Source organism: Lepidochelys kempii, chromosome 1, assembly GCF_965140285.1.
Source record: "Lepidochelys kempii isolate rLepKem1 chromosome 1, rLepKem1.hap1, whole genome shotgun sequence".
NCBI classification, from domain to species: Eukaryota; Metazoa; Chordata; order Testudines; family Cheloniidae; genus Lepidochelys; species Lepidochelys kempii.
In genome coordinates this window covers 242,389,933-242,403,262 of record NC_136380.1, presented here as the reverse complement: position 1 = coordinate 242,403,262, position 13,330 = coordinate 242,389,933, and the positions used below count along the sequence as shown (strand labels likewise).

Sequence of the window (13,330 nt, the reverse complement as noted above, 5' to 3'; positions counted from 1 at the left end):
GTTCCTGCAACACCAGCAAAGCTGGCAGTTTACACCTCATGCTGATGGGAGAAATAGAAAGAGGATAGTTAGATGTTGAGCTTCTGAGTGTATTTACAGCTCTGGCAGTTAAAAAAAAACCCCTCATTTGACTAGAAAACTGAGCAAACTGGATCTGCCAGACACTGAGAAGGAAGAAATATGGGGGGAAGTGCACTGACATTTTTAGCAATTTTTTTAACTTAGCTTTGAATTTTCCTTTCCTTTGTGTCTTGAAGAATAGAAGTTTAGTGCCTGAGCTTCAGAGAAGGGTGTATCAGTTGCCACTGCAAAAACCTTAGATGTGAAATAGCAGGTACTTGTGTGCAGAGGTGCCTTTTTGTGAGAGTGAATTCAGGTTTCTGTACCCATGCCCACACGCCTTAATGTTAGGTCTTGTCGCATGACAAAATTGTACTGATTTAAATAAATCAATTGAGAAATCGATTGAATTAAATCAGTGCAACCCAATTGTGTGGACACTCTTATTTCAATTTAAGGGTTTGTCTATACATAAATTTGCACCAAAGTAACTTTATCAGTTTTAATTCACACTATGAGTGATTTTGGTGCAAATCTATTTATGAACACTCTATGGAATAAAAGTGCCCTGTTTCAGTTTGGCAAGCTCTAAATAGGGTAGTATTGCTCTGAAATAAGAGTGTCCAAACACTGACTTGCACAGAAATAAGTAATGGTATGAATTAAAATTGATTTGGTTATTTCAGTGCAAGTTTGTGTACAGACCTGTCCTAAGAGTGTCTCTTACGGATTTAGCTTAAGTTGTCTCCTTACCAATGTAAGCTAAATCAATACAAAACAGTCTTAAACCGAATAAGAGTGTTCACACAAATTGCACTGATTTTAACCACATAGTTTTCTAAACTAATTAGTTACACTGGTAAAAAAAATTCATGAAGACAAGACCTTATTTATAGTGCTTTGGTATTTTCTATAAATTCTGTTTATGCTAAAATACTTATTAAGTATGTGGTGCAAATAGGGTTTTCTTTGCTTGGGAAATGGCCTGCCTAATAGTTACAGGAAATGTATGTAACTAGGTAAGATGAGATAACTATAACTTTAACTCCAGTGTATTTTCTTTATTACTTATGGGGCTGAGTGCTTTGTGTCAAAGCAGGAATATTGCCTAAGCAATGGAAGGATGATTGTGTGGCCAAAGGATGAAAATGGAAGACAGGAGATCTTGATTTTAGCCACAGTTCAGCAAAACGTTTAAGTACATGTTTAACTTTAAGTACATGATTTAGTGCTTTGCTGAATCAAGGTAATTATTTCTAGGTCTGCCACAGGCTTTCTGTGTGACCTTAGGCAGGTCACACAACCTTTCTGTGCCTCAGTTTTCTGATCTGTAAGATGAGGGTGATAATACCTCACAGAGGTGTTGTGGGGATTACCTTCTTAATGCTAGTAAGGTTTTGCAACTATTATTATTATTATTTATTATTATTACAGGGAGTTTATGGAACTTCCTTCCTTCCTTCCTTAGAAGTTTTTAAGGTCAGGCTTGACAAAGCCCTGGCTGGGATGATTTAGTTGGGGATTGGTCCTGCTTTGAGCAGGGGGTTGGACTGGATGACCTCCTGAGGTCCCTTCCAACTCTGATATTCTATGATATTCTATTAACCATTTCTAAAGATTTTAAAGGACAGTGAGAGAAAAATTACATTGAAATAGAACTGATTTTGGCTTAATATTTTTCACGGTTATTGGTAGCTGTAGTCATGAGTCAGGAATTATTGGTAGTTGTTTAGTAAAAGAAACAAATGGGAGACAACTGATCCCTCTGACTGACACTTGCAGATAGTAACTCTTTGTTTTGAGCTTCTAAATGTTTCTGTAGGTTGTTTGCTCCTGAGGAGCTTGAAGCCATATAACAACAGCATAACTCCGTACTTTGTATACTGTACACACTATGGTATTTCATGGAGTTAATACAAATTATGGAACAAAACTCAGTTGAGATATGTGAACAGAAACATGAGGTGCAGTTCTGTGAGATTCTGGGAAGTGTTCAATGTCGTCAGCACCTACTGACTTCAGTGGGAGTTAAAAGTGCTGAACACCTTACAGGATCAGGGTCAGAAAACACCACTTGAAGGTCATCCAGCACGTTCCTCTTGTCTGACCTGTTCTTGAATCTCTGCGGAGAAGATGCATCACCTTGGGGAAGCTATTTCACTGCCCAGTTGCTCCTACTGTTAAGAACTTTGCCCTAGCCTTATCTTAAATGGGGACTATTATACTTGCTTTCATGCCAAAATCTGAGTTTACATTTTCGTGTTCTCTTGCAAATATTGTGGCCATCACTAGCCCTCTAGCAGAGCAGGGAGCTGCATTCCTTACACAGCTTGAGGGACTGATGATATCATCAACTGTTGCAGGTGAAACAGCAGCTCTGAACTCAGGTGTTGGCAGGCAAGTAAAGGAAGAAAATATTTTCCATGTTGCTGTCTTTCTAATGTCATGTGTTTTTCCTTTAAAATGTTTAATGCTCCAAATGCATTTAGCAATTGTGAAAGAACCAGCTATATTGCCTTGAGGACTGGACTCTTCTGTGCACAGAACACATGTAGCCCTGGGTAGCGGCAGCAGCAGCAGTGAATGCTTCCCCAACCCTATCCTGTCTTATGTTTCAACCCTGACTTGAGGTATCTCCTGTTGGGTGAGAGGGGAGTTCTGAAGCCCTCTGAAGAGGGGTTAATTAGTGCAAATTGAGGTGGCGGTTATTGTGAGTGGAAATTGGATTGGGACACCAAATTTATCTCAAATCACCAAACAGCCAACAGATGATAATATTTGGCCTTTTAAAATGTATCATGTTTAGTCATTTTAGACTGTCCATAAACATTTTGTTACTGATTTACAATCTTAAATGATTTACTCATTTAAGTAGATGAAACTAAGAAGCTTGTGAGTCCATGTTTAAAGTTGATATGCTGCTCTCCCAGACAAAGTCCGAAGTGTGGGCAAAATGTGCCCCATCCAGCTCACATGTGTCTCGTCCAGTATTTCTGATTCAGGTCTTCTACTGGACCCAACATACAACTGTGGTCTAGAAGACTGAGCACAGAGATGGGAATTAGGTGACCAGGAACCTCACTCTCTGGGGAATACCTCGAACATAAGGGGTTCCCAGGATGGTGTACAGCTGCCAAAATGATTCTGTGCTGTCTCCCCTTCCCAGCCCCTGACATTGAGGGCATGGCCAGAATTTACTGAGCTTCGCTTTTCTTAGGTAGTGGGCGGCTCTAGGAGAATGTTACAGTTACAGCAGCCCTGAAATTGCTTTAATTTAAGCAGGAGGATAGGCAGATCCCAAGCAGGACCAGGAACATGGTAAGAGCAAAGGTGTTTTAAAGCTACTTTGCCTGCCACCTGCCATCCTTATTCCTGTGAATGGCAAAGGAATGAAGGAACAGGCTATTGAGTTTAATCCTGACTTGCTGTGTGACCTTAGGCAAGTCAGTTAGCTACTCTGTGCCTCAGTTTCCCCATTTGTAGGAAAAGATTTATCCACCTTTTTAAATGCTTTGAGGTCTGGGAAGAAGGTTAGTCAGTGTAAGTGTTAAGTGATTTTTTTATTACTGCTTTATTACCATCCACTTCTCTGGCTTCAGCATGGCTGATCCAGCCTATTATCTGGTCCTTTTTTGATTGCTTTTAACAAACATGTTTTCTCACTGTTCCCCTCCATTCTCTTTCCCTGGTTATGCACCTCAGAGACAGCTGTCACAGGGTCTCCTGAGACTGGCAGGTATATCTTGGCACTTTCTGGACTGTATCTGACCTTAATGACAGTGAGACTAAATAACACTGACCAGAGGAAGTATGGAAAAGCAGAAGGTTAAAGTAGCAGCAAGGTAACAAGGAAAGGAAATGTGGATGTGCCAGAGGGGCTGACAAGTTCTGAGATGCAGAAAAAGGTAGCATATGAGCACTTAAAAAGATAAAATACTACAGTGCACAAGTACCAAAGGAGACAAGAAGCAGTGTGAGCTGGAGGAATCTGGCAAGAATAATAGCCCCTTTCTCTGGAAATGGAGAGGTTGTGTGGAGAAGCAATTTAACAAGGCAGAGAACGCCACAAGACAGCCAGACATGGAGGATCTGTGTCTGGGAATATTTTCAACAGATTTTTATAATACCTTGGTAAAACCCCAGCTGGAGCTGAAATAATGCAATCAGCTCTGGTTGCTGTTCAGTTAATAATAATTAAAGAAAACACAAAACAACAAACTTAGCTTTTGAAAGATTTATAAAGGAGAATCCACTTAGGCCCAAGGAGTTGGAGGTTCAGTAATAATAGCTGAAGACTTCAACTTCAGCAACGTTGGATGAAGAGTACAGCCCAACATAAGGTGGAGGAATAAAAGGTGATTTAAAATTCTGGCTCGTGGAGACACTTTGGCCTTGGGAAACTTAAAAAAAACCTCTCCACTGGTTCTAACATCCGTTCAGCTGAATTGATGGCAGGAACAAGACTTGAGTCCTTAGCTAAAATGGCAGTAAAAATAAGTCTGGCTGCTGGAGCCTATGGCTCTAGGGCCACCTGTGGTGCCTCTCTTAACAGAACCTAGGAATCCTCTCTACAGGCACAGAACTCAGAGCACTCCTTATGGATACATGAAGTACTACTGCCAGACAATGGACCCCAGAGCTCCCCTTTCGGGCTAGCAGGTGAGGCTCCTTTTCCCAGTGATGGAAACAGCACCTTGTTGCCTCTTGGTTTCCTGAGGCTCTGCTTATATGAATCTTTTTTTTTTTCTCCTGATGAATAAGTGGGCTCATGCCTCTACTGGGAGGAAGGATCCATCTAGACAGCAGTAAATGTTCCTGGATGCATTGGACATTGTGAGCAATTAGAAATAGGAATTGCTCCAGAGTCAAGTTGTGAGAATAAACAGGAGCTTGAAAGGAGCTCTGACTGCAAAGGGAGGAATGTGTGTCCAGTCCCGCCCAGTCTGGAGGAAACTGAACAAGAAGCAGGAATGATAATCACACAAGTTGCAGCAGAAAGGGACTTAAAACTTTTTTCAGTGCTTTGTTTACAACACTTGATAAAGTATCACACTGGGACCCGCCCCCTGCAAGTGAAAAGCAAGGATCAGAAGATTGTAGAGGTAGCTTTTCGGATTTGTCAGGTCTGATTTCTATGTCACCTGGGTCAGGATTCAACTTTTAGTATATCAAATCTTAGCAGATTTTCTTATGGACACCCTTCTTCTAGTTGCAATCATGCAACATCCCTCATGCAAATGTACCAATAATAGGAAAGTGGTGATGGATCTTTGATAGATCATATTGAATGAAATAAGGCTACAATGTTCAAACTAGGATGCCTAAATTTAGGTCAAACCATATTTGGTCCCTCTGAAAATCAGGGCACTTTTGCGAGTACCTAAATATTAATATAGGGGCCAGCTTTAGAAATGCAGGTTTAAAAAATGTAGCACAAGATTCTTAAAGGAAGTTTGCGGTAAAGGCCCTAGGGACATCTTTAGAAGCAGATGGCAGTAAGGAAGTCAAATAGCACAATGTGACCTAACAGCTCTTTACAGACCACCACCCAACTTCTCTGCAGGCCACAGTTTGGGAGCTGCTTGCCTAGGCTGAGCTATTCAACAAAACCTCACCTGCTATTAGCACTTTAGCTGAGGCCATAAACACAATCACTAAAGAAGTTATCTGTGGGATCTGAAGAGGGAATCACTTTCACAATTCACATTTTAACTCCACAGAGATTACCACACTACAATGACAGTCATTAGCAGCAGAATCCACCTGGAATCCTGTTGCAGGGTTTCTTGCACCTTTCTCTGAAACATTTGGTGCTGTCCACTGTCGGTGACAGGATATTGGACTCTGGACCAGTGCTCTGATCCAGTATGGCAATTTCTATGTTCCTATGCTTCAAAATGAGATCACTGCTTTGCTTTGCTTTGCTTTGCTTTGCTGTCAGCTACTACTCATTGAGATGCTGCTGGCAAATTGCAGGATATTTCACTGTGATATGTCACCATCAGCTCTGTTAAAACTTTTCTCAATTAACAATTATTTAATTAATAATAAGAAAAGGAGTACTTGTGGGAGCTTAGAGACTAACAAATTTATTTGAGCATAAGCTTTCGTGAGCTACAGCTCACTTTATCAAGTGTAGCTCACGAAAGCTTATGCTCAAATAAATTTGTTAGTCTCTAAGCTCCCACAAGTACTCCTTTTCTTTTTGTGAATACAGACTAATACTGCTGCTACTCTGAAACCTTAATTAATAATGAATACTTTGTACATCTATTCAAAGACTTTACAAACTTTCATGAGTTAAGCCTCACAGTTCTAACTGTGCAAAAGATTAAGCCACAGGCCCAAAGTCACAGATGAAGCCTGTGGTAAGCAGCTCCACGGTTGTGCCTTGGATTTCTATGGCTCCGCACACCTACACTTATTCACAGAGGTTCATACTACTCCATTCCCACATTCTTATCAGGAAGAATCAAGAGGATGGCTTGTGAGAAGCTGACAGCTTACTCCACTCCCAGATTCTTCTAGCACAGGGCTCTATAGGGAGTGCTGGCTGTGAGTAAACTGACAGTTACTCCTTTCCCAGCATGAGTCATTTATTTACTACAGCATGGTACAAATCCTTGTTTTTTCCCTTATCGGTCTTTTTTTAAAAGTTCTCCCCTCCTGTCTCTGTTGTTAAGGGGGGAGCTTCACTTACAATCGGCAGTCTCTCCTCCACTAAGGAAGACGGGCTCATATACCTGAGGCTGTCTGGAAACCTTTGGGTGACATCACACCACCTCTGTGCAGATTCATCGTTTGTCATGGAAAAACCATCCACCCCCACGCAACTTCCTTCCTCCCCAGGCTGGCAAAGAGAAACGGTCTGTTCTGCCATCACTGACAAAAACAGTCTTGAAAAACACCCCCACACCCACAGCCCCTCCAACACACACAAGTAGGAGGAGGGAAGAGGTATAAGATGTGAATAATCTAGTTCTGTTTTCTTCAGCCGTGGATCCTACTGTGCTTGCCTCTCTTCAGCGATCTAGGTCACACAAGGCCTTTTTGTCCTGGGGCTAATTCTGGCGCTGGCAGTCTCACATCTGCCTGCCAGGTGAGACAGGTCACCAGCTACAGGTAGAAGACATCTGGACTGTGGAGGAAGCCAAGGGGCTACAAACAAACACAACAACTTCACCGTAGCAGGCGATAGGAATCTGGGTTCAACCCCCCACCAAAACCCCTTGGGTGGAATGAACTGCTGAGTCTGGTGATTAATGGCCCTGCTGGTGTTTATGAGGCTGTATGAAAGGCAGGTAACTGGCAGAGCTTGGAACGGTACATGTTTCTGGCACAACTTGACAGTCACTGGAGGGGAGCGGCAGGCTGACCTTTCAAACTCACTGCAGCAGAACCACCGCCACCTGGGCTCCTCTGGAGCGACGGCAGGCCGGGAGAGGAGGGTGCCTGCGGGTGTCCTCCCCTGAAGCCGGGAAGGGCTAGAGAAGCGCGAATGGAGGGCGGGCTAGCTGGCTGAGACAGTGTGTGGAATGAGGCAGAGGGTGTCTGGGGTGGCGTGACCAGATTGCTGGTTTCCTCCCCGATGCGAGATGGCGGAGGGGGAGAGGGATTTGTTAGCAGGTCTGTTAGTGTGTTGGGGGGGGGGAATGGGGGGCAGTGGGAGCGGCGAGCAGGGCCGATGAGCGGACAGGAGTGTGTGTGTGTGTGTGTGTATGGGGGGGTGTTTGCCTTGGCTACCTGGGGAGTGAGTTGAGCTGGGAGCGGGTGAGGATCTGTCTGGTTATTCTTGCCGCAGAGCTGCCTGGTGGGGTTGAGCAGGGGATGGCGAAGGATGTTTGGACAAGAGGAGCCTTTGAAGCTGTTCTCTCGCTCCTCTTCTCCGGACCGGCTCCCCTCCTCCCCCCTATAAAGTCATTAGGCTCTGGTGCCAGCCCTATCTCTGCTCCATCTCTATCTGCTCCAGCCAGTGCATTCACAGACCTCCTGCCCTGGGGGAACGGGATTGGGGGGTATTATATGGGGTCCTTTTGAAGGGGAGGACTATTTTCGGGAGGTGGGGGGGGGGACGACGACTGTTCATTTGCTGCTGTAGAGGCCAGATCATTTCCGAAGCGGCTCTGCATGACAAAGGGGAAGGAGCGAGTTTCTCCCTTTGATCTGCCCCCTGCCAACCCCACACACCTGCCTGTGCGCCCTCCCCCAGCAACAGAGAGCCGAGGAAGAAATACCGTGAGGAGGGGGCTGTCTCTAGATCCCCACCTCTCGGGCTGGGGCTAAGTAACTTGGAGAGACTCTCGGATTCAATGAGGGGGGCCGATAGAAAGAAGAGACAGTTGCGTGCCTGGGGCCAGGGGTATTGCCTCCGGGGTGCATTTCTGCATGGCTGGTGCCATGGGGTTGTCACTCTGTATTTATGGGGGTATTATCGCTGGAGGATATGAACGTCAAGGGGAGAGGCATCCTTGGGATGGGGGGGGGGAGCTTAGATATGGGTGCCCTTTAGGTGCTGTCCTGTCCATCCCGACCCCTCTCTGCAGAGCTTCACACTGAAGGTCAGTGAGTTTGGGCTGGGTGAAGGGATGCAGGTTTCCACTGTCAGATCGAGCTCTGCCCCATCCACTTCTGGAACAGAGGTTTAGCCAGCAGCCGGCTCCTTTGCAGTCAGCCTGGGTTGGGACCAGACCCTTTGCCCCAGTGACTCCTGTGTCTCAGAAGGAGCTTCATCAGGCCAGGTCTTTCCCTCTGGGGTTATTACAACCCTCAGGCCTTCTGTTCGACCGCTGGAGGGGTCTTGCTTGAGGCAGGGAGGAGAAAGACCTGATGAAGAGGGGACTGCATGATCCACTCTTCTCCCACCAGCGTTAGCCCCATTAGCGGCTCTGTTTTGCCCTTTGCTTTGCAGGCTCTCCTAGTTGTCCTCATTCCTGGAAGATCTCTCGGCGGCTGGCTAGGTGGGGAGGGCTGGATTGCACCCTACTGAGCACGTAAAGAAGGGGTGGGGGTGTAACGGTAGCTATGTAAAAAACATGGGGCGGGGGGGGGGCTGCTGCTTTCCTTTCCTCTCCTCTCCTCTTTCTTCTCTCCAGTGCACCCTCTCCCCGCTCACGCTGTCCCTTCCTGTTCTCTCTCCTCACACTCCCTTGCCCGTCCCTTTGCAGGGCTCTTCCCTCCCCGAGTGTCACTAGCTGACAAAGCCTGGAAGTGTTGTGCATTCCCAGGGACCCTGGCGTGCGGACCAATCAAAGGCAGATGGACACTCATAAAAGCCCTGCAGGTCCCTGAGTGCTGCCGGCCGGTCACTGGGGAAGGGAGCAGGGCGGGGGAGGGGTCTGCAGGCAGGGCCGGCTGTGCGCAAGGGGTCCCGCTCGGAGAGCTTTGGAGCAGAGAGAAGTGGGAGGGGGCGCCCGGCTTCCCCAGAGCAGGACCCTGATGTGATCCCCGCACGCCCGTTGGACTCAGGCCCCTCTCTGGGGGTTCTCTTCGTTTTGCAGGGAGCCTTGTCTTGGAGACTGTCGCTTCAAGGGCTCTTCCAAGGGCGCCGGAGCCGGGAAAAGCGCACTATGACTGGGACGAGCCTGCTGCTCACCCTCGCTCTCCTCTGCAGCTGCACCCAGCTCCTGGCGGACGCGAATTCCTGGTGGTGAGTCTCCAGTCACGCCTTTCCATTCGTTGCCCTCCTTTGGGGTGCGGGTGATTTTCCAGTGTCACGACCTCCCCCTGGGCTCTAGGGAAGCGGGACTTTGCAGCCGGCGAGGGGAGTCCGGGCTGCTCTTCCCCCGCGCTCCAGGGGCTTTGTGCCCATATTCGAGTGGAAATCGACGGGTTTCGTGGTTTTCTTGCTGTACCTGCAAGAAATCTCCAGATCCGCCCCCCCCCACCTTGGAAAGAAACACACGTCCCTTCCCCACCCATTCTGCTTGAGAGAATTTCAGGGATCTCGGATGATTGCCCCTCTGCGGTAAAGCCCATGCGAAAAGGATCGTTAAGGGTTTCCTATTAATTGTCCAACTCTCGACAAACCCCTCTCCTAGACAGAGGAAAATTTCCCGAGTTGGAGGCAGCGCTTATTGGCAGTTCATGGAAACGGGTTCACTCCTTTTTGCAAAGCCTCAGCCCACCCCCTTCCCCATCCCGAGTGCCTCTCTATGTTTTAACTCAGGTTACAAACGCGCTGTGTTTGTTCCTGCCAAAGCCTTGGAAAAGATTAGCGTCCTGGAGAGCCCTATCAGAGATCTGCCCCCAGCCTCAGCCCTGGGCTGGCAGGAAGGTGCTGTCACGGACGCCCTCTTCGGCGTGGAGACACTTCGAGATCGGAACTCGCTGATTATTTGTTTGGTCTCTCCCCCACCCTCTTTTTTTTTTTTTTTTTTGATGTTTTTCTCGTTCCAGGTCTTTGGCTATGAACCCAGTTCAGAGACCTGAGATGTACATTATAGGAGCCCAGCCTGTGTGCAGCCAGCTCCCCGGGCTCTCCCCAGGCCAGAGGAAACTCTGCCAGCTCTACCAGGAACACATGGTGTACATCGGAGAAGGGGCCAAAAATGCCATCAAGGAGTGTCAGTACCAGTTTCGGCAGAGGAGGTGGAATTGCAGCACCGTGGACAATGTCTCTGTCTTTGGCAGGGTAATGAAAATAGGTAAGGGGCCGGTCAGAGGTGGCAGCAGAGGGAGGATGGGGAGTGGGGGCCTGGGAGGCTGTTGCGGATACTCGGGGCGATGCAGATCAAGGCTGATCTGTTCAAATACACATTTGGACGCAGGGCCGCCCGTTAGCGCAGGCTCGAAACCCCCATTGAACGAAGTGACCTGGTTTCCTGCGATGCGCTGAGCAGGGAGCGCATAACCCGTCACGTCCCGCAAGGCCACCTCTCTCTGACTGCGCTTGGCCGGGGGCACCGGCCTCGAGGGCCTCCCCTAGCCCATTGCACGCCTTAATGCGGAGCTGGGGTTTAGTTGGGGGGAGGTTTTTGATTGTGTTTATTGATTGAGGGGGTGGCGAGGGACGAAGACAAAAGCAGTACCCGCCGATCCAGGTTAACCTCTCCAGAGCCCCCCGGTTACAGGGGGCGCAGCCCTGCAAAGCGGGGAGAGGGGGACTCCCTGGCGTGGGGGCCCTTGTTTACCTGGGAGGGAGGTTGGGACAATTCCTACCCCGCCGGCGGTAAGAGGCGCATTGACGGGCCATTGCCGCGCTTGAATCGAGGTGTGACCGGCGACATTGTCCCCGCTCCTTTTGAAATGCAATCCTCCCATGGCAAGGCACTGAGAAATCCGGGCTCAGTTTGATGTGTCCGACCGCCGGGACAATAAAGAGAAGGTGTGAATGGTCGTAGGCCACCCCCCACCATCCCGCCCCTTTAGTCAGGACGCTTCCCACCCCCACCCCCACCGCCAATTATTTACTATTGAATGACCCAGGCAGCACTAACCCCCCCCCCCCCCGAATTATGGGCTCAGGGACACCAGTTAATGGGGCATGGCGTGAATCCTCGGCCTTCAGCACCCACGGGAGAGGAGATTGCTAGCTAGGCTCCCTTGGACGCGGCAGGGGGAGCAATAAATGCAGCTTTAGCTTCTCCCTGCCGCCGAGAGCAGCCCGTGTGTCTCTGCTCTGAAGCGGGCCCTGGGAGCAGCAGGCTCCGACCCGCGGCTGCGGAGCGCAGGGGCTGGTAGCGGAGCTTTGCGTTTACAGACTCAGGTCGGACACCGCGCTGGAGGGTTGGTCACTGTCGCTGAGCCTGCAGATTGCCAACCCTGTCAAGCCCGGGCGGATTCTCTCTCGCCGTCCATCCCTGTCGCATTCCCCTGCCTCTTCCGGACACAGCCCTTCTGATTCCCCCTCCCTGACTCATACTTTCAGCCTCCCACACCGAGTGAGGGGATGTTGCCAAGGTCCAAAGTATATCTGGTGTAGCTAGAGACAGAGAGATGACAAATTCATGGAGGACAGGGCCATCAATAGCTATTAGCCAAGATGGTCAGGGTGACAACTGCATGCTCCAGGTGTCCCTAAATCTCCAACTCCCAGAAGCAGGGACTGGATGACAAGGGATGGGCATGGATCACTCAATAATTTTCCTGTTTTGGTCATTACCTCTGAAGCACCTGGCACTGGCCACTGTCAGAAGACTGGGCTAGATGGACCATTGGTCTGACCCAGTATGGCCGTTCTTATGTTCTTGAGTCACTGGGTGGGAAACAGGACAGGTGGAGGGACAGGAACCTAAAACATTAACATCTGCCCTCCAAAGAGTGAAAAGTGAATCCACCATGAAGGGACGCATTTGAGGATGGAGCTCTGTAAGACAATAACAGGAACTACCCCCCTGCCGCACCCCTTAGTTTGTATGGGCCCTTGGTGGGCATTGCTCAGCTAGATCCAAAGCCTGGGGTAAATTTTGGCTCCCAGAAGAAGTTACAGCAATTCCACAGGAACAAAGGCTCGGAAAGTGTCCCATGTAGAGACAGATTCCCTTCCCCTTCAGTACTTCTCCATCCATCACAGTCTTGTCCATGAGTTAAGAGACAAGACCAAACCAGGGTGGGGAATCAGAGTGAATGAAAGGGAAGCAAGGGCCGGAGGTGAAGGAAAAGGGGGTCAAGGGATGAATAGAGGACACAGGGAGGGTGGGGGTTACTGGGGAGAAGGAGCCAAAATGGATAATGGAGAAGGGGTAGAAACAGAGAAAGGCCCTCTCTCCACCCTTTCAATTACAATGATCTTGGTAACTTTGCCCACTCTTTGGTTTTGGTGGTAAAACAGTGGTGGCCTGTGTGGGTGTGATGGTAGGTGTCTCTGATGTCTATGGTGTGTGTGGTGCTGGGTGTCTGCTGCCAATATTGGTGTAGATGTTTCTGGTAGTTATGGTATGGGTGGTGGTGGGTGTCTGTGGTAGAGAGGGTGTGTTTATGTGTGGTGGTGTGCATGTGTGTCTAGCGGGGTGTGTGGGGTGGTGGCTGGTGAGGACATAGTTTGTGATGTGTCCACCATTTAAAAACTTAACTTCTAATACAGATATTTGAACCCGTCCCTTCTGTACCTCGTTCCTGGTTCAATGGGAAGTATATTCTCACGAGGGAGCACACTCAGATACAAACTGAAAACTCTAGAATGGCAAGAAAAGTGATGTAGGTGTTGCACAAATTTACAGATCTATAAATCTGAGGTCTCTCTTGCACAGGACTGGGCTTCACAGTGTCATGAGTTTTATGATAATTCATCATTATTGTCTATTACTGAGGTAAGGTCTACGCTACAGTACAC

At 48.3% G+C, this 13,330-nt stretch overlaps 1 protein-coding gene across 2 annotated transcripts in view; it reads left to right on the top strand.

Moving 5' to 3' along the window:
• WNT5B (Wnt family member 5B) overlaps positions 1 to 13,330 on the top strand; it is a 97,099-nt gene that overhangs the window by 67,839 nt on the left and 15,930 nt on the right. The window contains exons 1-3 of one of the 2 annotated variants that reach the window (XM_073320336.1): positions 7,189 to 7,361; positions 9,558 to 9,706; positions 10,456 to 10,703. In XM_073320336.1, the coding sequence (XP_073176437.1) occupies positions 7,323 to 7,361; positions 9,558 to 9,706; positions 10,456 to 10,703 (436 nt within the window). In that variant the 5' untranslated portion in view covers positions 7,189 to 7,322. Of the gene's footprint in view, positions 1 to 7,188; positions 7,362 to 9,557; positions 9,707 to 10,455; positions 10,704 to 13,330 lie in introns of those variants that run through there. The other variant, XM_073320345.1, reaches the window with a different exon arrangement.